The sequence below is a fragment of the Dendrobates tinctorius genome, unplaced genomic scaffold (assembly GCF_039654945.1).
Source record: "Dendrobates tinctorius isolate UK_male_01 unplaced genomic scaffold, ASM3965494v1 ptg000162l, whole genome shotgun sequence".
NCBI lineage: Eukaryota > Metazoa > Chordata > Amphibia > Anura > Dendrobatidae > Dendrobates > Dendrobates tinctorius.
Genome location: NW_027361829.1, coordinates 43220535 through 43247311, shown reverse-complemented (window position 1 = coordinate 43247311; position 26777 = coordinate 43220535). Strand labels below are relative to the sequence as shown.

Sequence of the window (26777 nt, the reverse complement as noted above, 5' to 3'; positions counted from 1 at the left end):
AGCTTTCTTTGGCTCTTGGACAACTCATAATTATTTTCACTCCTCTGTATGAAAACTTGCGTCGAGCACCAGACCGTGGCCAGTATATGGATAATGGACCTAAAAGTGCTCACTGAAACTTTCAGCAGTTTAGAAATTGTTCTTTAACCAATGCCATCAATATGTTTTGCAACAATAAGGTTGCTTGCAAAGGTTTGAGACTAGGGATGAGCGAGTAGTGAAATACTCGGACTCACTGTACTTGTTACGAGTAGCTCCAAATACTTGGGTACGCGTAACGAATAGCGAGTCCAATGTATGTCTATGGGAAATGCGAGTAATCGTTGGTGACTATGTGTGCGGTCGGAGAATGTGTGCGGGGGTCTGTGGGGCTATGTGTGTACGGGCTCTGCCGGGCTGATCGGGGGTCTGTGCGGGCTCTGCTGGGCTGATCGGGGGTCTGTGTGCAGACCCCCCGATCAGCCCGGCGGAACCCGCACACATACAGTATATGATGCTGTGCGGCCAGACATTCATAGTAATGCTACAACAAAGAAGGCGGTGGCTTTACTGTGATTGGCTGACACATGCCGGGTGGGAGATCCGAATATTGCGAGGCGAGTAGTGAAATTTACTCGCTAGGATTCAAGTACCGCAAGTACAGCATTACTCGCCAAGTACCGAATCCTAACGAGTATACTCGCTCATCCCTATTTGAGACAGCTCACTGGTTTTATCTACAATGAGATATTTCTCTGTGTGGCACATTGGTAATGAGACATATTATTATAGGCGGACATCAGGCCATTGCTACCGACATCTGGTGAGAATTTCATCTCAATAGGCACCTTCATCTCAATATATTTACTTTGAAAATTGGTGACATGTTCAATAGTTATTTCACCCACTATATATTTAAGTATAATTCAGAACTGCTGATTTTTTGTTCACGCTAAAAGACAATTATAAAGTGATAACAAGTGATATGTACCAATTTTACCAATCAAGATTACAGTTTGTACAAAATAATAAACCATAAATAAAGCTATATATTTTAGTATCAATTGTGGTACATAGTAACATAGTAACATAGTAACATAGTAATTAAGGTTGAAGGGAGACTTTAAGTCCATCTAGTTCAACCCATATCCTATCCTAACTTGCCCTAACATGTTGATCCAGAGGAAGGCAAAAAAACCCCATGTGGCAACAGTAAGCTTCACATTGGGGAAAAAAATTCCTTCCCGACTCCACATACGGCAATCAGACTAGCTCCCTGGATCAACGCAATATTAAGGAGACTAGTGTATATACCCTGTAATATTATACTTTTCAAGAAAGGCATCCAGTCCCTTCTTAAATTTTAGTAGTGAATCACTCATTACAACATCACATGGCAGAGAGTTCCATAGTCTCACTGCTCTTACAGTAAAGAATCCGCGTCTGTGAGTATGCTTAAACCTTCTTTCCTCCAGACGTAGAGGATGCCCCCTTGTCCCCGTCACAGGTCTAAGAGTAAAAAGATCATTAGAAAGGTCTTTGTACAGTAAAGGGGTTTTACTGGATGGGAGATACATTTCTCCCAGAAGGTTAATGTTTGGCCTGGTTTTTCCCTGAAGACAGGACCTGCGATGATGTCATGGTCACGTGATCAGCCCATGTGACGTTTACCTCACTTGTAGGAGGGGTTATGGGCTATGTAATGGTGGTTGGTGTTTGGCACAGGGTGAGTGTGTCTGGAAGTTACAGGAACTTGGCTGGACTTAGCCTGAACTTGTATACAGGATCCCCATGCTGCAGGATTATAGCAGCAAGACTCTCAACAACCCTGGGAATGGCACCTGGCGGATGCCGCGGACCTGGCAGACGCTTAGTTAAGTCCGCCCCATGCAAGGGGTGAGTCTGGGACCAGTGGTTCTCCAAGCTGGAGTATATTTATTTTTTCCTTACTTTCTGTTAATCTGCTGTTTGCAACGTGACATTAAACCACTGAAATTGGACTTTAAGCCTGTGTGTTGCCTCGTTACTGCAGCCCTGCCATTACCTACCAGAGCGAATCCCTACACAATGTAAGCACCATAATTTGTGTAGCATAGTGAATAATGTGATGTTTAACATATAAAAACACATTAGCAATATTTCTGCTGGGTTTTTTCATTTATACCAAAAAGAGTTAGGATAAATTAGTTAATTATCTTTGTATATACTCTAAAATAATGGCGCTAACAACTCCTGCAAAAAACAAGCCCTCATACAGCTATGTTAACCCCTTAACGACCAGGGGAAGTTTTGCATTTTCATTTTTCCCTCCCCTTCTTTCCAGAGCCATAACTTTTTTATTTTTCCATCAATATGGCCATGTGAGGGCTTGTTTTTTGCGGGACAAGTTGTGCTTTTTAAAGACACCATTGGTTTTATCATGACATGTACTAAAAAACAGGAAAAAAATCCAAGTGACGTGAAATTGTATAAAAAAGTACAATCCCACACTTGTTTTTTGCTTGGCTTTTTTGCTAAGTTCACTAAATGCTAAAAGTGACCTGCCATTATGATTATTCAGGTCACTACGAGTTCATAGTATAGGTAATGGGGTGCTCACCACAATAAAGTGGGTGCTCAGGGGTAAGGAAGATACTAATAGAAAAGATAACCCCGGCACACTCGTTTGAATTACGAGAAAACAATGCACATAGCTGCTCTTAATTTTTATTTAAAGCGGACCAAAAATGAGAAATACAGACAAAATTATCCAACGTTTCGGCTCGCAGGCCTTTATCAAGGAATTATCTGTAATGATAAACAAATCTTTCAAAACCATGCAAATATTCTTATGCACTCAAAAAAATGATAAAAAATAATAATAAAAGGTCCATATAGTACATTCAAGTATCAAAATCAATTACACATTATAACATAAAAATTGTCAAAATACAGTGAAACATTTCCACAAGAGAAGGTGTACATATACAAATATATTTTTCTCCACCCCAATATATAAGTATCTCATAAGACAAGATTAATGCAAATTGTATTCAATACCTGTAAATAGATAGAAGACAAACGGGTCCTAAATGCTGACTGGATCAACGTTCAATAGTGACCCATAAGAGTCACCTACTATAAAGCAAAAAAAACATAGAGAAAGTAGAGAAAGTATATATACCTGTGCCACAAAAAAAGGACAAAACGATCCAAGATTGTAACATACCTATTCCATAAGTGCATATCTCAAACGTCAGGAGAAAGTGCGGTAGCGTGGTGCGCTGTGGACGCCCTGTGCTAACACCGTCCCTTAAATACACACACAAACAAAATACTTCCGGGTGGAGAGCGGCGTTACCCGCTGTGTACTGCGCACGCGCCACCAAGCCGTCCATCACCAGACGGAAAAGAGACCGGGCAGAAGAGGGCAGTGAAGAGCGGCGTTACCCGCAATGTACTGCGCACGCGCCACCAAGCCGTCCATCATCAGACGGAAAAGAGACAGGGCAGAAGAGGGCAGTGTGGCCTTATAAACTGCGCACGCGCCGCCCACAGACAGCATGAGCAGCCAAAAGGAATGAATCCTCCCAGAAGTGCAGTGACGTGATGAACAGTGTTGGAACCTTTTGCACCAAAACGCTGTGACCGGATACTATTATTAGGTTATCTGAAAGATAAAAATAGATGTGTATAAAATAAAATAACAATCTTTGATAAAAGACTAATTAGTATATAGAGTTTACCAAACAAAGAAATAGAAGGATAAAAAATAAACCAAAATACAAAAAACAAAAAATACCTGCACCTACAAAAAAATACCTGCACCTACAAAAAAATATATATAAAATCCCTATTATTAGATTTTAAATTTATAAATGTTAATAAATGTTAATAAATGTTAATACATACTAATACAGAGAGAAGAGGGACAATATTAACCTGAAAAATAATCATTGATAAGAGACCTCATATTCTCTATTTAGACCTAATGGTGCTAATGTTTGAAGCGTATAAATCCAAAAGGATTCACGCTCCTTCAATCTCTTTAACCTATCGCCACCCCTTCTTGATATTTGAACTTGGTCAATAACCTGGTACCTCAGCTGGGCAACAGAGTGGCCACATGATAAGAAATGAAACGGAATGGGTAATAAAGTACGTCCGCACCTGATAGTAGACTTATGCTGTGAAATGCGGTCCCGGACATGCTGGGTAGTTTCCCCAACATATCCGAGACCGCACGGGCACTTAATGAGATAGACTACATATGATGAATCACACGTGAAATATCCCTTAATGGGATAGTGTCGTCCTGTCCTAGGGTGAGTAAAAGAATTCCCTTTAACAACATTAGAGCACTGCAAACACCCCAAACACGGAAAGGTCCCGTTACGGGGTGTGGTCAATGTCCTTTGAATGGGTTCCTTCCTACTCGAACCTATATCGGCCCTTACCAGGAAATTTTTTATATTATTAGGACGTCTGTAGCACATTATAGGTTGCATAGAAAATTCTGAAACATTAGGATATGATTCCCCAAGCAAATGCCAATGCTTCAAGATGCATTGATTAATCAAATGATTGAATGGATGGAATGTGCTTACAAATGCTAATCTGCGTCCTTTCTCCCTAGATTGGGTTGGTCCATGCCCACGTTTGAGTACAGAATTGGGATAACCTCTATTCCGGAAACGTTCCTCAGTTTCCTTTAATCTCATATTCCGGACCGATGGATCCGAGACTATCCTTTCAATTCTAACAAATTGTGACCTAGGTAATGCTTGTTTAATATGTTTAGGGTGACAACTATCAAAGTGCAACAGGCTGTTCCTATCGGTAGACTTAACATATAAATCAGTATCAATGGAGCCATCGGACATTATTATGATCAAAGTATCCAGAAAATTAATGGAGTGACAATCATGGTGAAGAGAAAAAGATAAGCCGGTAATACACCCATTTAAATAATCAAAAAATTGAAAAAGAGTTTCCTCATTACCTGTCCAAATTAAAAAAACGTCATCAATATATCTTTTCCAATATATTCCAAAAGATGTAAATAAATGATAATTATAGACAAATGAATCTTCAAAATGTGCCATAAAGATGTTGGCATAAGGGGGTGCCACATTGGACCCCATGGCTGTCCCCCTCTTCTGTATGAAAAATTGATCCTCAAATAGAAAAAAATTTTTGGTCAAAATAAGTGAAAGTAAATCCCTACAGAATTCAATCTGATCTCCTGAAAAGGTCGTATTTTTAGATAAAAAATCAATCATAGCGTGTATGCCTTCCTGATGTCCAATACTAGTATACAGGCTATTCACATCTAATGTTACCAATCTGCTCCCAGATGGAATGGGCCCAATGGCTTTAATACTCTCCAAAAAAATCAGAGGTATCCTTAATAAAAGATTTAATTAGAGGTACATAGGGGGTCAAAATCTTCTCTAACGTAATTGACAAGGGGGAAAGGATAGAGTTAGTAGAGGCGACTATCGGTCGTCCAGGCGGTTTTAACAGATTTTTATGTATCTTTGGAAGGGTGTAAAACACCGGTACAGTGGGATTAGTGTTGACAAGATACTCGCTGAGCTTAAGATCAATAATGCCTGACTGGCAATAGAAATCAACAAATCTCTTAATACACCTTGCTATATCATATGTAGGATTATATGAGATTGGAATATATGTGTCAGTATCATTCAATTGAGAAAGAATCTCAGCTACATAATATGACCGATCCATGACAACCAATGCCCCGCCTTTATCGGCTGGTTTTATAACCAATTTCTTATTCTCTTTTAGATCATTTAATGATCTTTTCTCTTCCAATGTCAAATTATTTTTAATACGTAAATGACCCCTACTAATCACCTGTAATGCCTCGTTAATATCACGCTGTACCTGACTGACAAAGGTTTCTACCGGATGATAAATCCGTGGTGGCATAAAATTACTCACAGACCTCAATTTCAATGAAGATAATGTAAATTTAGTAAACATATCAGTGGTGTCCAAACTCGTAGCAGGACCTCGATCGGAAAAATGTGCCCTAAGGCGCAACGTTCTATAAAACCTATGTAAGTCCTGATCCACCTGGAATGAATTAAATGATGAAGTAGGACAGAAACTTAAACCTTTTTCTAATAAAGTCATTTCCGAAGGGGAAAGGTTTTCAGACGAGATGTTGTATACGATGTTATCTCTTTGTCTCCTACCTGTGATCTCGTTGTCATTCTCGATTGGTCGGTTACACCGTCGTTTACCCCTCCGCGTCTTCCTCTGTATTGACGTTCCCGTCGTGCTCCTAAAAAAGAAGTTGTAGCCGGACGCGACGTTCCATGATCGCTGTCTGAACTGGTGGATAAAGAACTGTATCCTCTCCGAAATGATCGAGTATTCCTGTAAGAACTGGAAAAACACCATCGATACACTTGATTATTATGATAATCGTCCGTGTCCCGCAGGAATTTATTTTTCTTCTTCAACTGAAGACTATTACGAAAATCAAGAATTGTTTGATCCAATTTAGTCTTGATTGATTTGAAATCCTCTGTAGAAGCCGTATTAACCAATTGTTGTTCTGTTGCCGTTATCTTGGTTTCCAAAACAGTAATTTCTTTCTCTAAGAAATCAATAGTTAATAAAATAATGTCCATAGAACATTTATTTAAGATAGATTCGAATTTGGTGCAGTATTCAGTATTATCTTGAAACAGTGTGGGTCTCAAAGAGACCCTTAGACCACGTGGAATACGGTTAACCCTATGATACTCCGCCAATGTGGCACAATGTAAATCAAGCGCAGTCAGTCTCCGTAAGTCTTTCTCCAAATCTCTAGTACGTAACTCTTCCGAGGGAGTATGCAAAAAATTACCAGGAGTTTTGACCTTAGAGAGGATATTGGAGGCCTCTTCCGAATTAAATGAAAAAGTAGAAAAAGACATTGATATATTTGTTTTTTAATATGGGAGCTACACCAAAAAAATTATCAATAGTATAGGTAATGGGGTGCTCACCACAATAAAGTGGGTGCTCAGGGGTAAGGAAGATACTAATAGAAAAGATAACCCCGGCACACTCGTTTGAATTACGAGAAAACAATGCACATAGCTGCTCTTAATTTTTATTTAAAGCGGACCAAAAATGAAAAATACAGACAAAATTATCCAACGTTTCGGCTCGCAGGCCTTTATCAAGGAATTATCTGTAATGATAAACAAATCTTTCAAAACCATGCAAATATTCTTATGCACTCAAAAAAATTATAAAAAATAATAATAAAAGGTCCATATAGTACATTCAAGTATCAAAATCTCATGAGATACTTATATATTGGGGTGGAGAAAAATATATTTGTATATGTACACCTTCTCTTGTGGAAATGTTTCACTGTATTTTGACAATTTTTATGTTATAATGTGTAATTGATTTTGATACTTGAATGTACTATATGGACCTTTTATTATTATTTTTTATCATTTTTTTGAGTGCATAAGAATATTTGCATGGTTTTGAAAGATTTGTTTATCATTACAGATAATTCCTTGATAAAGGCCTGCGAGCCGAAACGTTGGATAATTTTGTCTGTATTTTTCATTTTTGGTCCGCTTTAAATAAAAATTAAGAGCAGCTATGTGCATTGTTTTCTCGTAATTCAAACGAGTGTTGCGGGGTTATCTTTTCTATTAGTATCTTCCTTACCCCTGAGCACCCACTTTATTGTGGTGAGCACCCCATTACCTATACTATTGATAATTTTTTTGGTGTAGCTCCCATATTAAAAAACAAATATATCAATGTCTTTTTCTACTTTTTCATTTAATTCGGAAGAGGCCTCCAATATCCTCTCTAAGGTCAAAACTCCTGGTAATTTTTTGCATACTCCCTCGGAAGAGTTACGTACTAGAGATTTGGAGAAAGACTTACGGAGACTGACTGCGCTTGATTTACATTGTGCCACATTGGCGGAGTATCATAGGGTTAACCGTATTCCACGTGGTCTAAGGGTCTCTTTGAGACCCACACTGTTTCAAGATAATACTGAATACTGCACCAAATTCGAATCTATCTTAAATAAATGTTCTATGGACATTATTTTATTAACTATTGATTTCTTAGAGAAAGAAATTACTGTTTTGGAAACCAAGATAACGGCAACAGAACAACAATTGGTTAATACGGCTTCTACAGAGGATTTCAAATCAATCAAGACTAAATTGGATCAAACAATTCTTGATTTTCGTAATAGTCTTCAGTTGAAGAAGAAAAATAAATTCCTGCGGGACACGGACGATTATCATAATAATCAAGTGTATCAATGGCGTTTTTCCAGTTCTTACAGGAATACTCGATCATTTCGGAGAGGATACAGTTCTTTATCCACCAGTTCAGACAGCGATCATGGAACGTCGCGTCCGGCTACAACTTCTTTTTTAGGAGCACGACGGGAACGTCAATACAGAGGAAGACGCGGAGGGGTAAACGACGGTGTAACCGACCAATCGAGAATGACAACGAGATCACAGGTAGGAGACAAAGAGATAACATCGTATACAACATCTCGTTTGAAAACCTTTCCCCTTCGGAAATGACTTTATTAGAAAAAGGTTTAAGTTTCTGTCCTACTTCATCATTTAATTCATTCCAGGTGGATCAGGACTTACATAGGTTTTATAGAACGTTGCGCCTTAGGGCACATTTTTCCGATCGAGGTCCTGCTACGAGTTTGGACACCACTGATATGTTTACTAAATTTACATTATCTTCATTGAAATTGAGGTCTGTGAGTAATTTTATGCCACCACGGATTTATCATCCGGTAGAAACCTTTGTCAGTCTGGTACAGCGTGATATTAACGAGGCATTACAGGTGATTAGTAGGGGTCATTTACGTATTAAAAATAATTTGACATTGGAAGAGAAAAGATCATTAAATGATCTAAAAGAGAATAAGAAATTGGTTATAAAACCAGCCGATAAAGGCGGGGCATTGGTTGTCATGGATCGGTCATATTATGTAGCTGAGATTCTTTCTCAATTGAATGATACTGACACATATATTCCAATCTCATATAATCCTACATATGATATAGCAAGGTGTATTAAGAGATTTGTTGATTTCTATTGCCAGTCAGGCATTATTGATCTTAAGCTCAGCGAGTATCTTGTCAACACTAATCCCACTGTACCGGTGTTTTACACCCTTCCAAAGATACATAAAAATCTGTTAAAACCGCCTGGACGACCGATAGTCGCCTCTACTAACTCTATCCTTTCCCCCTTGTCAATTACGTTAGAGAAGATTTTGACCCCCTATGTACCTCTAATTAAATCTTTTATTAAGGATACCTCTGATTTTTTGGAGAGTATTAAAGCCATTGGGCCCATTCCATCTGGGAGCAGATTGGTAACATTAGATGTGAATAGCCTGTATACTAGTATTGGACATCAGGAAGGCATACACGCTATGATTGATTTTTTATCTAAAAATACGACCTTTTCAGGAGATCAGATTGAATTCTGTAGGGATTTACTTTCACTTATTTTGACCAAATTTTTTTTTCTATTTGAGGATCAATTTTTCATACAGAAGAGGGGGACAGCCATGGGGTCCAATGTGGCACCCCCTTATGCCAACATCTTTATGGCACATTTTGAAGATTCATTTGTCTATAATTATTATTTATTTACATCTTTTGGAATATATTGGAAAAGATATATTGATGACGTTTTTTTAATTTGGACAGGTAATGAGGAAACTCTTTTTCAATTTTTTGATTATTTAAATGGGTGTATTACCGGCTTATCTTTTTCTCTTCACCATGATTGTCACTCCATTAATTTTCTGGATACTTTGATCATAATAAGGTCCGATGGCTCCATTGATACTGATTTATATGTTAAGTCTACCGATAGGAACAGCCTGTTGCACTTTGATAGTTGTCACCCTAAACATATTAAACAAGCATTACCTAGGTCACAATTTGTTAGAATTGAAAGGATAGTCTCGGATCCATCGGTCCGGAATATGAGATTAAAGGAAACTGAGGAACGTTTCCGGAATAGAGGTTATCCCAATTCTGTACTCAAACGTGGGCATGGACCAACCCAATCTAGGGAGAAAGGACGCAGATTAGCATTTGTAAGCACATTCCATCCATTCAATCATTTGATTAATCAATGCATCTTGAAGCATTGGCATTTGCTTGGGGAATCATATCCTAATGTTTCAGAATTTTCTATGCAACCTATAATGTGCTACAGACGTCCTAATAATATAAAAAATTTCCTGGTAAGGGCCGATATAGGTTCGAGTAGGAAGGAACCCATTCAAAGGACATTGACCACACCCCGTAACGGGACCTTTCCGTGTTTGGGGTGTTTGCAGTGCTCTAATGTTGTTAAAGGGAATTCTTTTACTCACCCTAGGACAGGACGACACTATCCCATTAAGGGATATTTCACGTGTGATTCATCATATGTAGTCTATCTCATTAAGTGCCCGTGCGGTCTCGGATATGTTGGGGAAACTACCCAGCATGTCCGGGACCGCATTTCACAGCATAAGTCTACTATCAGGTGCGGACGTACTTTATTACCCATTCCGTTTCATTTCTTATCATGTGGCCACTCTGTTGCCCAGCTGAGGTACCAGGTTATTGACCAAGTTCAAATATCAAGAAGGGGTGGCGATAGGTTAAAGAGATTGAAGGAGCGTGAATCCTTTTGGATTTATACGCTTCAAACATTAGCACCATTAGGTCTAAATAGAGAATATGAGGTCTCTTATCAATGATTATTTTTCAGGTTAATATTGTCCCTCTTCTCTCTGTATTAGTATGTATTAACATTTATTAACATTTATTAACATTTATAAATTTAAAATCTAATAATAGGGATTTTATATATATTTTTTTGTAGGTGCAGGTATTTTTTTGTAGGTGCAGGTATTTTTTGTTTTTTGTATTTTGGTTTATTTTTTATCCTTCTATTTCTTTGTTTGGTAAACTCTATATACTAATTAGTCTTTTATCAAAGATTGTTATTTTATTTTATACACATCTATTTTTATCTTTCAGATAACCTAATAATAGTATCCGGTTACTGCGTTTTGGTGCAAAAGGTTCCAACACTGTTCATCACGTCACTGCACTTCTGGGAGCATTCATTCCTTTTGGCTGCTCATGCTGTCTGTGGGCGGCGCGTGCGCAGTTTATAAGGCCACACTACCCTCTTCTGCCCTGTCTCTTTTCCGTCTGGTGATGGACGGCTTGGTGGCGCGTGCGCAGTACATTGCGGGTAACGCCGCTCTTCACTGCCCTCTTCTGCCCGGTCTCTTTTCCGTCTGGTGATGGACGGCTTGGTGGCGCGTGCGCAGTACACAGCGGGTAACGCCGCTCTCCACCCGGAAGTATTTTGTTTGTGTGTGTATTTAAGGGACGGTGTTAGCACAGGGCGTCCACAGTGCACCACGCTACCGCACTTTCTCCTGACGTTTGAGATATGCACTTATGGAATAGGTATGTTACAATCTTGGATCGTTTTGTCCTTTTTTTGTGGCACAGGTATATATACTTTCTCTACTTTCTCTATGTTTTTTTTGCTTTATAGTAGGTGACTCTTATGGGTCACTATTGAATGTTGATCCAGTCAGCATTTAGGACCCGTTTGTCTTCTATCTATTTACAGGTATTGAATACAATTTGCATTAATCTTGTCTTATGAGATACTTATATATTGGGGTGGAGAAAAATATATTTGTATATGTACACCTTCTCTTGCGGAAATGTTTCACTGTATTTTGACAATTTTTATGTTATAATGTGTAATTGATTTTGATACTTGAATGTACTATATGGACCTTTTATTATTATTTTTTATCATTTTTTTGAGTGCATAAGAATATTTGCATGGTTTTGAAAGATTTGTTTATCATTACAGATAATTCCTTGATAAAGGCCTGCGAGCCGAAACGTTGGATAATTTTGTCTGTATTTTTCATTTTTGGTCCGCTTTAAATAAAAATTAAGAGCAGCTATGTGCATTGTTTTCTCGTAATTCAAACGAGTGTGCCGGGGTTATCTTTTCTATTACTACGAGTTCATAAACACCAAACATGTCTAGGTTCTTTTTTATCTAAGTGGTGAAAAAAAATTCCAAAATTTGTTAAAAAAAAAATTGCGCCACAGACTGCTGTAGACAAGTCCCTGATGGCAGTGGCCTCAGCTGATAAGGCTAAAATGGGGTGACAGACTCCCTATAAAGATATAATACTCAGCCCTATTGGCAGTATTTCACAATATACAACTGCAATGGTATGATTCCCAATATTGAACACACTTCTGGATCCAAGGTGTATCTTTCATATAATCAGTAATTAATCACTAATGTTGGCTGAACCCACCTATAATAATGTTTTTAAAAAAAAAAAAATAATAATATACAGCTCTGGCAAAAATTAAGAGACCACTGCTCAGTTTTATAAAAATTAGCTTCTCTCCATGTCTGACAGCCATTTCATTCCAGTGTCAGTTGAATTCCAACAAGAGTACACCTCATTCTACTTAATGTGCTTCTGACTAGGTGATGACCTGAACCAAATCTTATTCAACCCCTTCACGACCAATGACGCCACATGGGCGTCATGAAGACTGGTACCAGTCTGACCAGTGACGCCTATGTGGCGTCATGACTTTAAAGTCCTCCTGCGGGTCGGGTGACCTAGGTCACTGAAAGGTCACCCGACCGGCAGATACAGGGGGCTTTGTACTTCTCCACGGGGGGCGTGGCTTCACCCCCACTTGGCTACGATCACTCTGATTGGCTGTTTAAAGTGAAACAGCCAATCAGAGCGATAGTAATATTTCATCAATGAAAATTGATGAAATATTACAATCCAGCCATGTCCGACGCTGTCATCATCTGCAACCCCCAGCCTTCCCTTTGCTCCCCCGCCTTCCGATCGCCCCCCTCCCACCCCCCGGTACTCACCGAGTGCCGCTATGGCTCCCGGTGTCCCGCGGTCCCAGACCATGGGCGCCGCCAACTTGGAACATGGTGGGCGCATGTACAGTGCGCCCGCCGGCTGCAATTTCCTTTCATTCATTTTGATCACTGTGATAAACTCTCACAGTGATCAAAATAGAATGAAAAGTAAATAAACTACTTGTTTATCACCCCCATAGGCAAGAACAACTAATAAAATAAAGAAATTATTATTTTTTTTATTTTTCCATTAGGGTTAGGGTTGGAAAGAGGGTTAGGGTTAGGGTTGGAACGAGAGTTAGGGTTGGAAAGAGGGTTAGGGTTGGAAAGAGGGTTAGGATTAGGGTTGGAAAGAGGGTTAGGGTTGGAAATAGGGTTAGGGTTGGAATTAGGGTTAGGGTTGGAATTAGGGTTAGGGTGGAATTAGGGTTAGGGTTGGAATTAGGGTTAGGGTTGGAATTAGAGTTAGAATTAGGGTTAGGGTTGGAATTAGGGTTAGGGTTGGCATTAGGGTTAGGCTTGTGGTTAGGGCTATAGTTAGGGTTGGGATTAGGGTTAGGGAAGTGTTGGGGTTAGGACTGTGGTTAGGGGTGTGTTGGGGTTAGGGTTGAAGTTAGAATTGAGGGGTTTCCACTGTTTAGGCACATCAGCGGATCTCCAAACGCGACATGTTGCAACCATTGATTCCAGCCAATTTTGCATTCAAAAAGTCAAACGGTGCTCCCTCCTTTCCAAGCCCCGACGTGTGCCCAAACAGTGGTTTACCCCAAACATATGGGGTATCAGCGTACTCAGGAAAAATTGCACAATAACTTTGGGGGTCTAATTTCTCCTCGTACCCGTGGGAAAATAAAAAATTGGGTGCTAAAAAATTATTTTTGTGGAAATTTTTTTTTTTATTATTTTCACGTCTCTGAGTTATAAACTTCTGTGAAGCACTTGGGGGTTCAAAGTGCTCACCAAGGCATCTAGATAAGTTCCTTGGGGGTTCTAGTTTCCAAAATTGAGTCACTTGTGGGTGGTTTCTATTGTTTAAGCACATCAGGGTCTCTGCAAACGTAACGACGACCGCAGACCATTCCATCAAAGTCTGCATATCAAAACGTCACTACTTCCATTCCGAGCCCTTACGTGTGCCCAAACAATGGTTCCCCCCAATATATGGGGTACCAGCGTACTCAGGACAAACTGGACAACAACTTTTGGGGTCCAATTTATCCTAGCACCCTTGTGAAAAAAAAATTGCTAGCTAAACATCTTTTTGAGGAAAAAAAAAATATTTTTTATTTTCACGGCTCTGCGTTATAAACTTCTGTGAAGCACTTGGGGGTTCAAGGTGCTCACCACACATCTAGATAAGTTCCTTGGGGTGTCTAGTTTCCAAAATGGGGTAACTTGTGGGGGGGATCCACAGTTTAGGTACATTAGGGGCTGTGCAAATGTAACATGATGCCCGCAGACCATTCCATCAAAGTCAGCATTTCATAATGTCACTACTTCCCTTCCGAGCCCCGACGTGTACCCAAACAGTGGTCACCTCCCACATATGGGGTACCAGCGTACTCAGGACAAACTGGACAACAACTTTTGGGGTCCAATTTATCCTGCTACCCTTGTGAAAAAAAAATTGCTGGCTAAAAATAATTTTTTTGAGGAAAAAAAATTATTTTTTATTTTCACGACTCTGAGTTATAAACTTCTGTGAAGCGCTTTGGGGTTCAAGGTGCTCACCACACATCTAGATAAGTTCCTTGGGGGGTCTAGTTTCCAAAATGGGGTCATTTGTGGGGGAGCTCCAATGTTTAGGTACACAGGGGTTCTCCAAACACAACATGGTGTCCGCTAACGATTAGAAGTAATTTGCATTTCAAAAAGTCAAATGGCGCTCCTTCCCTTCTGAGCCCTGCCGTGCGCCCAAACAGTGGTTCCCCCCCACATATGGGGTACCAGTGTACTCAGGACAAACTGGACTACAACTTTTGTGGTCCAATTTCTCCTGTTAGCCTTGTGAAAATTAAAAATAGCGTGCTAAAAATTCATTTTTGAGGAAAAAAAAATATTTTTTATTTTCACTGCTCTGTGTTATAAACTTTTGTGAAGCACTTGGGCTGATGTAAAGTAGACATGTGGGAAATGTTATTTATCAACTATTTTGTGTTACATAACTATCTGCTTTAACAATAAAAATTAAAAATGTGAAAATTGCAAAATTTTCTATATTTTCACCAAATTTCTGATTTTTTCACAAATAACCGCAAAAATTATCGACCTAAGTTTACCACTGCCATGAAGCCCAATATGTCCCGAAAAAACATTCTCAGAATCGCTAGGATCCGTTGAAGCGTTCCTGAGTTATTACCTCATAAAGGGACACTGGTCAGAATTGCCAAAAATGGCATGGTCATTAAGGTCAAAATAGTCTTGTCATGAAGGGGTTAATGAAGGAAAGTATAAAAAAAGCCTGCTGTCCTGTTCACAGTCCTCTTGCAATAGGACAAGCTGGATGGCAAAACAAGTGCTAGTAATATCCCAAACGTAATATGAGTGAAAAAAATAGCTTTTAACCATGCCAAAGGAGTTGAAAAGAACAGTCTTAAGTGAGGAAAACAACGGCTCAATTCTGGCTTTACTAGTAGAGGGATACAGTGAGCATCATGCTGCCTCCATCCTTAAAATTTCTAATACTGCAATCCATTACAACAAGGTCAAGCAGCAGACATTGGGGACAACAAAGCTACAGACCGGCAGAGGGCGAAAACGACTCTCCACTGACCGGGATGACTGCCATCTTATTCGAATGTCACTCAGCAAATGCAGAATGACATCAAGTGACCTACAAAAGGAATGGCAATTGGCAGCTGGGGTGAAGTGCACGGCAAGAAGAGTTCGTAACAGGCTTCTAGAGGCAGGGCTCAAGTAATGTAAAGCTAGAAAAAAACCTTTCATCAATGAGAAGAAGAGGAGAGCCAGGCTGAAGTTTGCCAAAGACCATAAGGATTGGACCATCGAGGACTGGAGTAAGGTAATCTTCTCTGATTAGTCTAATTTTAAGCTTTGCCCAACACCTGGTCATCTAATGGTTAGACGGAGACCTGGAGAGGTGTACAAGCCACAGTGTCTTGCACCCATTGTGAAATTTGATGGAGGATTGGTGATGATCTGGGGATGCTTCAGCAAGGCTGGAATTGGTCAGGTTAATCTTTGCAAAGCTGCATACAAGATTATCCTGGAAAAACAGTTGATTCCTTCTGCTCAGGCAATGTTCCCCAGCTCTGAGGACTGGATTTTTCAACAGGACAATGCACCATGCCACACAGCTAGGTAAATCAATGTGTGGATGAAGGACCACCATATCAAATCCCTGTCATGGCCAGCCCAATCTCCAGACCTGAACCCCATTGAAAACCTCTGGAATGTAATCAAGAGGAAGATGGATAGTCACAAGCCATCAAACAAAGAACTGCGTAATTTTTGTACCAGGACTGGCATAAGGTCACCAAAAAGCAGTGTAACAGACTGGTGGAAAGCATGCCAAGACGCATGAAAGATGTGATTAAAAATCATGGTTATTCCACAAAATATTGATTCCTGAACTCTTTGTTTCTAAATGATTATGAACTTGTTCTCTTAGCATTATTTCTAATCTGCAAGCACTGCATTTTTTGTTATTTTGACCATTTCTCGATTTCTGAAAATAAATGCAAAATTGTTCTCTGCCTTGCCTGTTTCACCATGTCTGGCCTTTGCATTCTGAGCCTTGTAGTACTTCCACGTTCTCTGTCTCTGCCTGGTTTTCCGTACTCTGTCCTATGGTGCTCTCTTGCACATTTCCATGTCTAGTCTCAAGGTGCTCCCTTGACCCAGCTCTGGGCTTCGGCCTACGCTCCGCTGCTAGACTCTGTCCTATTGTGCTCTCTTGCACATTTCCACGCTAGTCTCAAAGTGCTCCCTTGACCCGGCTCTGGGCTTCGGTCTACGCACCGCTGCTAGCTCTGTTCTCGCTCTCACCTGGCTCTGTTTCTGCCTATATTCCGCTCCGTGTTCCGTACCCTGTCTTGCCTTGTTTCTCACCTAGCCTTGCCTTGTTTCTTGCTTTGCCTTGCCTTGTTTCTTCGTGTGCCCTTTGCATGTGCCTGGCCTTCCTAGCCTCCTGCTTGTGCCTCAGCCGTGCCCGCCCTAGCAGTGACCGCCTACTTGTGCCTCATCCGTGCTAGTCGGTCAGTGACAGCTGTGTCGCCTGCTATGCCCCAGTCGGGTTCGCTGGAGTCTTACCCACCTGTTTGTGCTGCAGCCCGTTCAGCTAGCCAGTGACCAGCCATGCTCTCTGTGCTTCCTTTCACCTACGCTGTCTCTGCACTGTGCTCTCCGTGCTTCTTTTAGCACGCGCAGGCCCTCGCCTGCCCTGTGGCATACCTCCCCGTGCTTCTGTAAAAGTACGCGCAGGTCTTGCCATGTACCCTGTCATGCCCGCTCGCACGCACAGGTCCTAGCCTGTACTCTGTCCCTGGCGTGTCTCTCTGCATGCGCAGGACTCTGCCTTGAACCCTGACCCTGGCGTGCCCCTCTGCACACGCAGGACTCTGCCTTGCACCCTGACCCTGGCGTGCCCCTCTGCATGCGCAGGACTCTGCCTTGAACTATGACCCTGGCGTGCCCTCTGCATGCGCAGGACTCTGCCTTGTCCCTTGTGCCTTGGCGTGTCTCTATACACGCATCCAGTCTTGTATGTTGAACTTTGAACCCTGGTGTGTCCCCTACACACGCACCTTGCCTTGCACCTTGCCCTGGACCCTGGTGTGCCTCTAGCATGCACCCTGCCTGGAATCTTGCCTTGGACCTCGGAGTGTTCCCTAACACGCACCATGCCTGGAGATCCGTCGTGCCTCCTTGCTTGTACCATGGTTTGCCTGCTGGATTCCCGGAGCCTGCCATCCCTGCCAGAGATTGTACGCAGGAAGTCTACAACCTGATGCCCTGATCCCTGCCAGCTGTCTGGAGTCCGATATCATCGTGTCGTTGCCGGTAACCAGGCTTGCCTTCTAGCACGCACTATTCCATGGACCTTGGCGTGCCACGCATGCACCTTGCCGTGTTTGCTCGTTGTCACGTTTTGCACTGAATGTTATCCTGAATTTGTCTTAATGAAGATACCTTGAACTTACGTCTTGTCCTGTCTTGTTTCCTGCATGTCCTTGTTGTCAGACACTCGTACCTAGTGTCTATCTGAGCCGGCCGTCTGGTGCCAGCAGTCGTGGTGGCTCACCCCCTTGGTCTTGCCCCTGACATTCCCTGTATATGGGGTGGTTTCTCACAAGGTCAGCTCGCCATAGGTTTGTGGGTGCCACGACCCAGAGGGTCCACTCTAAAGAAAAAGTCGACTCAGCGTAAGCTGACCTCGTCACACATACCCTGTGGACAGGGCTTGATTGGAGCCAATTTCATCCTACAACAGGACAATGCACACCTCCAATTTATGCAAAAACTATTTAGGGAAGAAGCAGGCAGCTGGTATTCTATCTGTAATAGAGTGGCCAGCGCAGTCACCAGATATCAATCCCATTGAGCTGTTGTGGGAGCAGCTTGACCGTATGGTACGCAAAAAGTGGCCATCAAGCCAAACCAACCTGTGGGAGGGTCTTCTGGAAGCATGGGGTGAAAAATCTTCAGATTACCTCAGCAAATTAACTGCTAGAATGCCAAACATCTACAATGCTGTAATTGCTGCAAGGGGAGCATTCTTTGACGAAAGCAAAGTTTGAAGGAGAAAATTATTATTTCAAGCAAAAATCTTTTTTCGAACCTTGTCAATGTCTGGACTAGATTTTTAATTCATTCGGTAACTCATTTGATTAATAAAAGTATGAGTTTTCATGGAAAACACAAAATTGTCTGAGTGACCCCAAACTTTTGAACTGTAGTGTGTGTGTGTATATACATATATATATATATATATATATATATACTGTATAGATAGGAACTCCAAATTATTAATTGCTTGGGAACATAAGGATCCAGCGCATGTCTGATTTCAAAGTATAATATTTTTGATCTCCCAGAGATAAGCCTGGCAGCAGTTCTCTCGCCATGAATATAGGAATGCTTGGCTGAATGAGCTTTCCTGTATATGGGAGAGACGGCCAAGATGGCTCTTGGCTAAGCAATTGGCCAAACCATTATTCAACCATCGTTCAACAGCCATTTAATATGCATAGGGGATTTAAAACTCTCATTTTTCTTACATATCTGTGTCACATCTGTTTGCATCATATAATACAATAGCATAAAGAAACATTCATATGGCATTGCTGAACGTAACTGAATAAAAGTCATAAAACTACCTAGCAATAACACTGGATATATGTCAAACATAATATCGTATCACATGACATAAAAGGGCACTTATTTGGAGTAGAAAAGTGTGATGATACAGCATTTAATCATAATTATCCAAACGTCTATTTTCAGTAGACCATGAGGCATAGACTGTTATCTTTACATTGACTCTTCTTGTAGGTTGAATTGATATTTGTAAATTGATGAATGGTTGTTATTTACCGCTTATATCAGCTCCTATAGTTTATTGTACAGTTATCCTTGCAAAACAGGGAAGCATGCTCACTGAACAATGATGTTTGCTGATATGTTGATTAAACATTATACCAGGCCATGCAGTTTGTTGACTTGCAAACATTGAAGGTTAAACTATAAATAATCAAACAATATGGGTTAACCTCATCATCTCTTCCCCTTGACCTGTGGATTATGGCTTGAAGGACAATAGTTGTGAACTTCAAAAAGGGATATGCTTCTGTAACCAGACATTCAAGAGATCCAAAGAACCAGAGACTCTTTACAAAACTGCAGCCAGAAACACTCTACAAGACAGCTGCCAGAGCATCATAGCTCCAACACGAGGGACACAGATTTGACATTCTACAGGATGCCATTTTAGAGGACCAGGGACTTGGTTGAAAGAATACAAATTTGCTCCATTCACCAACACCGTACCCATGGATACATTTGAAGTAGTCAGGATTGGGACCTACCGGTCACCTGGCTACATGGATACGGTCAAAGAAGCTAGGTTGTGACCCTCCAGTCACCAGGTTTTGTACCTCAATGAAATGTCAGCTTCCTAAACTTGTCACTACCTCCTATCTGTGTCACAGCTGCCGTTTTCCCGGCGAGTCAGCGAAAGGGTGAAACTCTGTAATTTTGCACCATCTTGGGTATTTTACTGGGACTGTTCTATGTAAAAATAGAAAGAAATAGCCAACTCACCAGAGATCAAGCGCAGAAACTCGGAGCTCCGTGCGGACCAACGTCATAGACCATAGAAGGAAAGTTCTGCTCCAGCTGCTATTAAAATCTTCTTTAATGAAAACAGCCTGTCATCTCTGTTGTGGTGAGGTTATATGGAGAGTCTTCACCATTGTATGTTTTAATGGTTTTTCATTAAAGAAGATTTTAATAGCAGCTGGAGCAGAACTTTCCTTCTACTGTTCTATGTATTATTTTCCAGTTTTGTGGTTTAGTGAACTATTGCCACACTGTTTTACCCTCACCCTGTGTCGTCTGAATAGTATTATGTCCATGGCAAAAGGAGAGCGGGCGTTCAGTGGTATGAGGTCTGGTCCATGCAGTTTTGCAAAGTGGACTAGGGCACCTGCTGACCCCCTTGTCTCCATATTTTCGTGGCAGCAGTGGGATACTACTCAACCAGGTGGGTCTGGGGACCTACAGGGGACTGGTGTTCTCAGACACCATCCAGAGTTTCACAAGCAGGGAGGTACAGTATATAAAAAGACCAAACAGACCATAGGTGAGGCATACACAGCAGATTTCGAACGCTATTATGTCCAACCCCACCAACTCTGCCTTGGGAAGAAGAACAGAGTGGATGTATAATCGCAACAATAAACAACAATTGTGCCAGCTTCAAATGATTGAATATCAGACCATCAACACTCAATCAGATTTAGTCCGGGAACCATGGGGTGAAGAGGATGCCATGTGTTGACACAATGGATACGAGTAGGTTCCCTTCAATTACATGTGGAACTTATTCACAAGGAAGACATTGAATATGCTCTGAGGAAGCTGGAAGATACAAAGTTTTGTTCTCATGAAGGTGAGACCTCTTACATTTGTGTCTGTGCTTAAAGACATGCTGGTGGACTGTCCCCGATAAGTGGAAAAGGATGATCTTAATTCTATCATGTCTGGATAATTAAGAAGGGGGGGGCTATGTGATGACACAGCATTTAACTTTAATTATCCAGATGTCTATTTTCAATAAGCCAGGAGTCATAGACTGTTATTTTTATATTGACTCTTATTGTAGGTGGAATTGATATTTGTAAATTGATGAATGGTTGTTATTTACCTCTTATATCAGCTCCTACAGTTTATTGCACCACTATCTTTGCAAAACAGTGATGCAAGGTCACTGAACAATGATGTTTGCTGACTGATATATTGATTACACATTATACAAGATCATGCAGTTTGTTGTCTTGCAAACATTGAAGGATAAACCATAAATATTCAAACAATGCAGGTTAAGCTCATCATCCTTTCCTCTTGATTAATGAATTATGGCTTGAAGTGCAATAGTTTTGAACTATAAAAAGGGATATGCCTCTATAACAAGACATTCAAGAGATCCAGAGATCCAAAGAACCAGAGACACTTTACAAAACCACAGCCAGAAACATTCTTCAAGAAAACTGCCAGAACATCATGGCTCCATCATGAAGGACTGCCATGCCCGCCATGTCCATTATGCTTGTCATGTCTGTCATGTCCGCCATGTCTGGTATGCCGCATGACTCCTAGAGTGGTGTGCACGTGCACTGAATTCTCATGCCCGTTATGTCTCGTGCTGCAAGATGCCTGGAGCGGTGTGCATGCACGCCTTACCTCATGGCTGCACGCCGTTGCTAGGTAACCATCCGTCTCTGATTTGATTCTGCAATCCTCTGTATTCCTGGAACCCCTGATCATGTGACCTTTCCTATGTTCCAGTACTGTCTGATTCTGCAATCCTCTATGTATTCCTGGAACCCCTGATCATGTGACCTTCTCTATGGTTCAGCCTAGTCTGATCTAGCAACGCTCTCTATGATCCTGGAGGATCTGAACCGGAAGTCCTTCCCTGATCCTGATCCGGAACTGCAGGTGCTATGGTGCAATATCAGACCGCCCCATCCTATGGTCAGGGCCTGAGTATCATGTTGCTTCCCTGCATGGCTACTTGGTCTGTTCGGTCGCTCCCTGTATTCTGTGCCCCTGCACTCTGCCTTGTCGTGCGTCTCTGCACACGCTCTGTGCTTGTACTCTGTCTCTTGTCTCGTGCCATGCCTTGTGTCATCTCTCGTGCCATGTTTGTCCTTGCTTTGCTTTGCCTTGTAGTACTTCTGCTGTTCTTCTTTCCGAGCCTGTTTCGATATGTCTTGCCTAAGCTCTTCTTTGCCTTGTTGTTCATCCTCTGTTCCATGTCTAGTCTCAAGGTTCTGCCTTGACCCGGCTCTGGGCTTCGGCCTACGCTCCGCTGTTAGCTGTTTTCCCTCTGACCTGGCTCTGTGTTTCTGTCTACATTCCGCTCATTGTTCCATACCCTGCCTAGCTTTGCCTTGTTTCTTGTTTTGCCTTGCCTTGTTTCTTCGTGTGCCCTTTGCATGTGCCTGCCCTTCCTAGCCTCCTGCTTGTGCCTCAGCCGTGCCCACCCTAGCCGTGCCCGCCTGCTTGTGCCTCAGCCATGCTCGTCTGTCAGTGACAGCTGTGTCGCCTGCTATGCCCCAGTCGGGTTCGCTGGAGTCTTACCCGCCTGTTTGTGCTGCAGTCCGTCCAGCAAGCCAGTGCCCCAGCTGTGCTCTCTGTGCTTCCTTGCACCCACGCTGTCTCTGCACTGTGCTCTCCGTGCTTCTCTTAGCATGCGCAGGCCCTCGCCTGCCCCGTGGCACACCTCCCCGTGCTTCTGTAAAAGCACCCGCAGGTCTAGCCATGTACCCTGTCGTGCCCTCTAGCACGTACAGGTCCTAGTCTGTACCCTGACTCTGGCGTGCCTCTCTGCACGCGCAGGACTCTGCCTTGAACCCTGACCCTGGCGTGCCCTCTGCACACGCAGGACCCTGCCTCTCACCCTGGCGTGCCCTCTGCATGCGCACGACTCTGCCTTGAACCTTGACCCTGGTGTGCCCCTGTGCACGCGCATGACTCTGCCTTTAACCTGACCCTTGCGTGTCCCTCTGCATGCGCAGGACTCTGCCTTGTACCCTGTGCCTTGGCGTGTTTCTACACGCGCACCCTGTCTTGTATGTTGAACTTTGAACCCTGGCATGTCCCCTACACACGCACCTTGCCTTGCACCTTGCTCTGGACACTGGTGTGCCCCTAGCACGCACCCTGCTTGGAATCTTGCCTTGGACCTCGGCATGTTCCCTAACACGCACCATGCCTGGAGATCTGTCACGCCTCCTGGCCTAAACCCTGGTTTGCCTGCCGGATGCCCGGAACCTGACGATCGCTGCCAGAGATCGTAAGCCTGATGACTGCGGTCTGATGTCCGCAGCCAGATGCCCTGTCCCAGTTGATTGTTGCCAGTTGTCCGGAGTCCGATGCCATTGAGCCCTTGCCTGTACCCAGGCGTGCCACCTGGCACATACCATGCCATGGACCTTGGCGTGCCACGCACGCACCTTGCCGTGTTTGCTTGTTATCACGTTTTTGCACTGTATGTTATCCTGAATTTGCCTTAGTAAAGATACCCTGAACTTACATCTTGTCTTGTCCTGTTTCCTGCACTCGTATCTAGTGTCTACTTGAGCTGGCCGTCTGGTGCCAGCAGTCATGGTGGCTCACCCCCTTGGTCTTGCCCTTGACACTCCCTGTATAGGGTGTGGTTCCTCACAAGGTCAGCTCACCCTAGGTGGGTGGGTGCCACGACCCAGAGGGTCCACTCTACAGAAAAAGTCGACTCAGCGTAAGCTGACAGCGTCACAGGGACACAGATTTGACATTTTACAGGATGCCAGCTTAAGGGACCATGGCTTTAAGAAACAGATTTGCTCCATTGATCATCACTGAACCCATGAATACATTTTGGGTAGTCAAGATTTAGACCCACCGGTTACCTGAGCCCCATGGAAATGTTTGGGAAAGCCAGGATTGGGACCTACCAGTCCCCTGGCTCCATGGAAGTGTTTGAAGAAGCCAGGTTATGACACGTTGGTCACCTGGCCTTTTACGTCAATAGACTGTCAGCTTCCTACGCTTGTCGTTACCTCCTTGCATTTCATGCCACATTCAGTAAAGTATTGCCACACTGTTTTGCCTTCAACCTGTGTTTTCTGAGTAGTATTATGCCATGTTAAGAGGAGCTTGGGCATTTGGTGGAATGATCCCTGGTCTTTGCGGTTTCAGCTAGCAGACTAGGGAACCCACTGCCCCGTGTCTCCACAAATAGCATTTGCATAGCAGTAGCATACATTAGGTTATGAAGAGATAGCTCAATAGTAACCCTTAGTAATCACTAAAAGATATGTAAGTCTTGAATATAAGAGTGGGGTTTGTTTTGTCTTGGTCTCATTTTTATAAGATTGTACTGTTTACATTTTTTTAGCATACATTAGGTTATGAAGAGATAGCTCAATAGTAACCCTTAGTAATCACTAAAAGATATGTAAGTCTTGAATATAAGAGGGGGGTTTGTTTTGTCTGAGTCTCATTTTATAAGATTGTACTGTTTACATTTTTTTAGCATACATTAGGTTATGAAGAGATAGCTCAATAGTAACCCTTAGTAATCACTGAAAGATATGTAAGCCTTGAATATAAGAGTGGGGTTTGTGTTGTCTGAGTCTCATTTTTATAAGATTGTACTGTTTACTTTTTTTTATCTCTCTTTTCCTGTAATATCTAACATGAGTACACTATTCTTGTTGGACATTTTAACAAACATTTATATTGATAATACTTTGTTTTTCTTATAGACATGATGATGAACACGGTAAATGCAACCAACGAGACACTCTGTTTCATACCACGTGATGTTGCGACTGGCATCCTGATTGGTCTCTACAGTGCAGTAATTATTGGTGGGACAATTGGAATTATTATAATGGTGTTACTCTTATGTAGAACAAACACTCGTTCTGTGACCATCACTGCAATCATCAACCTGCTGGTAATCCATGGCATCTTTATTCTGACTGTTCCCTTTCGGATAACCTATTACATTCAAAATCAATGGATATTTTCATTTGAGTTTTGCCGGTTCATAAGCTCTATGATACATATTCACATGTATCTCTCATTTATTTTTTATGTTGCTTTGCTCTTAATCAGATATATAAGTTACTTCAAACAGAGAGACAAGATTGAGTTCTACAGAAAAATGCACTCTGTGGTGGCCAGTGCCACTATATGGGTTATTGTATTGTTAGTTGTTTTGCCTGTGTTTATCCTCCAATATGGCACAGATAAAAACAAATATAAACCTGACCAGTGTTTCTCCTTCCATAAAGAAATTGAGAGACGTTTTGTGTTTGCCTTAAACTATGTTGTAGTTGCGGTTATTTTCCTTGTTGTATGTATTCTTCTAATTGTGCAAATTTTCATCATTGTGAAGATCATGAGAAAACTGAAACGTTCAGCATTAGATCATCAAGAATTCTGGGTTCAGCTAAAAAGTTTATTTTTCATTTTGGTCATGATCACTTGCTTCTTTCCTTACCACATGTTCCGGATTTATTACTTAAAACATGCCACTGAATGTTTCTATTATAATGAGATTTTTCTAGGTATAACAGCACTTAGCTGTTTGGATCTACTGTCATTTGCGGTACAAACCTATTTCCAAAAAGTGTGTAAGCACATGACATGCTCAATAAAATGTCCGTGAAAGATTCTATGTTGATGTTACATCAGTGCAATCAGTTGATAACATCACCTTGGCCAATTTCCTGTTTTCTTGAAAACTGAGTTTCTTGTAAGCATTTGACGTTTTAGAATTTTATATAGTAAAAAATGAAGACAATAAGTAAAATGCAGAGCGTTATACACCTTTATTATAACAAGTACTGCTAAATCTAAGCTTTCATATTAGATGAAAAGTTCCATTAGGCTGGAATCATTCATGTCGCTTTTGTGGAAAATTTTCATGCCATTTTGTTAATGCAAACACAGTAGATACAGAAAAGGAGCATCAATCTTTTCTTTATACGTTTCACCTTTTGGATCTTTTCCTGGTTGTGTTGACAAATCACCATGAAAACTGTTATAAAAGCTAGATATGTGTTTCCAACTTCGGGGCTCCACCACAAGCACTAATTTTCTACTTGTAAAAACTACAATCAATTTAAAATGTACATTTTTTCATAGTGTTTTTTTACAAGCATTTTATAGTGTTTTTTGTAAGATCTGAAATATTGCTCTTTGGGTGATTTTTTAGTCTAGAGAAATGGGTAGTTCATAGAGCCAACAAAAAAATGCAAAAAATGACTATATATAGCAAGTACACTGAATTTTATGCACTAAACACATTAAAAACATATGTAATCCGCACATTACTATATCATGAAAAAAAACCACAAAAATTGAGCTTGGTTTGAGTTGGTACACATGCAGCACATAAACGCATGTTCACATTGGCCATAAAGCATACAAAATCTACAAGAGACAAAATGAGCAAAAACCCTGCTGTAACTAAATAAGTAATTAGCAAAAGTGCATTTAAATAATACAGAGTTCTTAGTAATACTGTTTTTGATCAAAAATAGCACTATCGCTGAATGGTGTCGACTGGTGTCCACTGATTGGGACCC

General features: G+C 41.5%; 1 protein-coding gene across 1 annotated transcript in view; it reads left to right on the top strand.

Annotated features, from left to right (window-relative positions):
* Positions 1–26531, top strand: part of LOC141052583 (probable G-protein coupled receptor 141) — a 57454-nt gene extending 30923 nt beyond the window's left edge. Inside the window, exon 2 of the mRNA XM_073549820.1 lies at positions 24945–26531. Coding sequence (XP_073405921.1) covers positions 24945–25855 — 911 coding nt within the window. The 3' untranslated portion in view covers positions 25856–26531. The remainder of the gene's footprint in view (positions 1–24944) is intronic.
* The last annotated feature ends 246 nt before the right edge of the window (positions 26532–26777 follow it).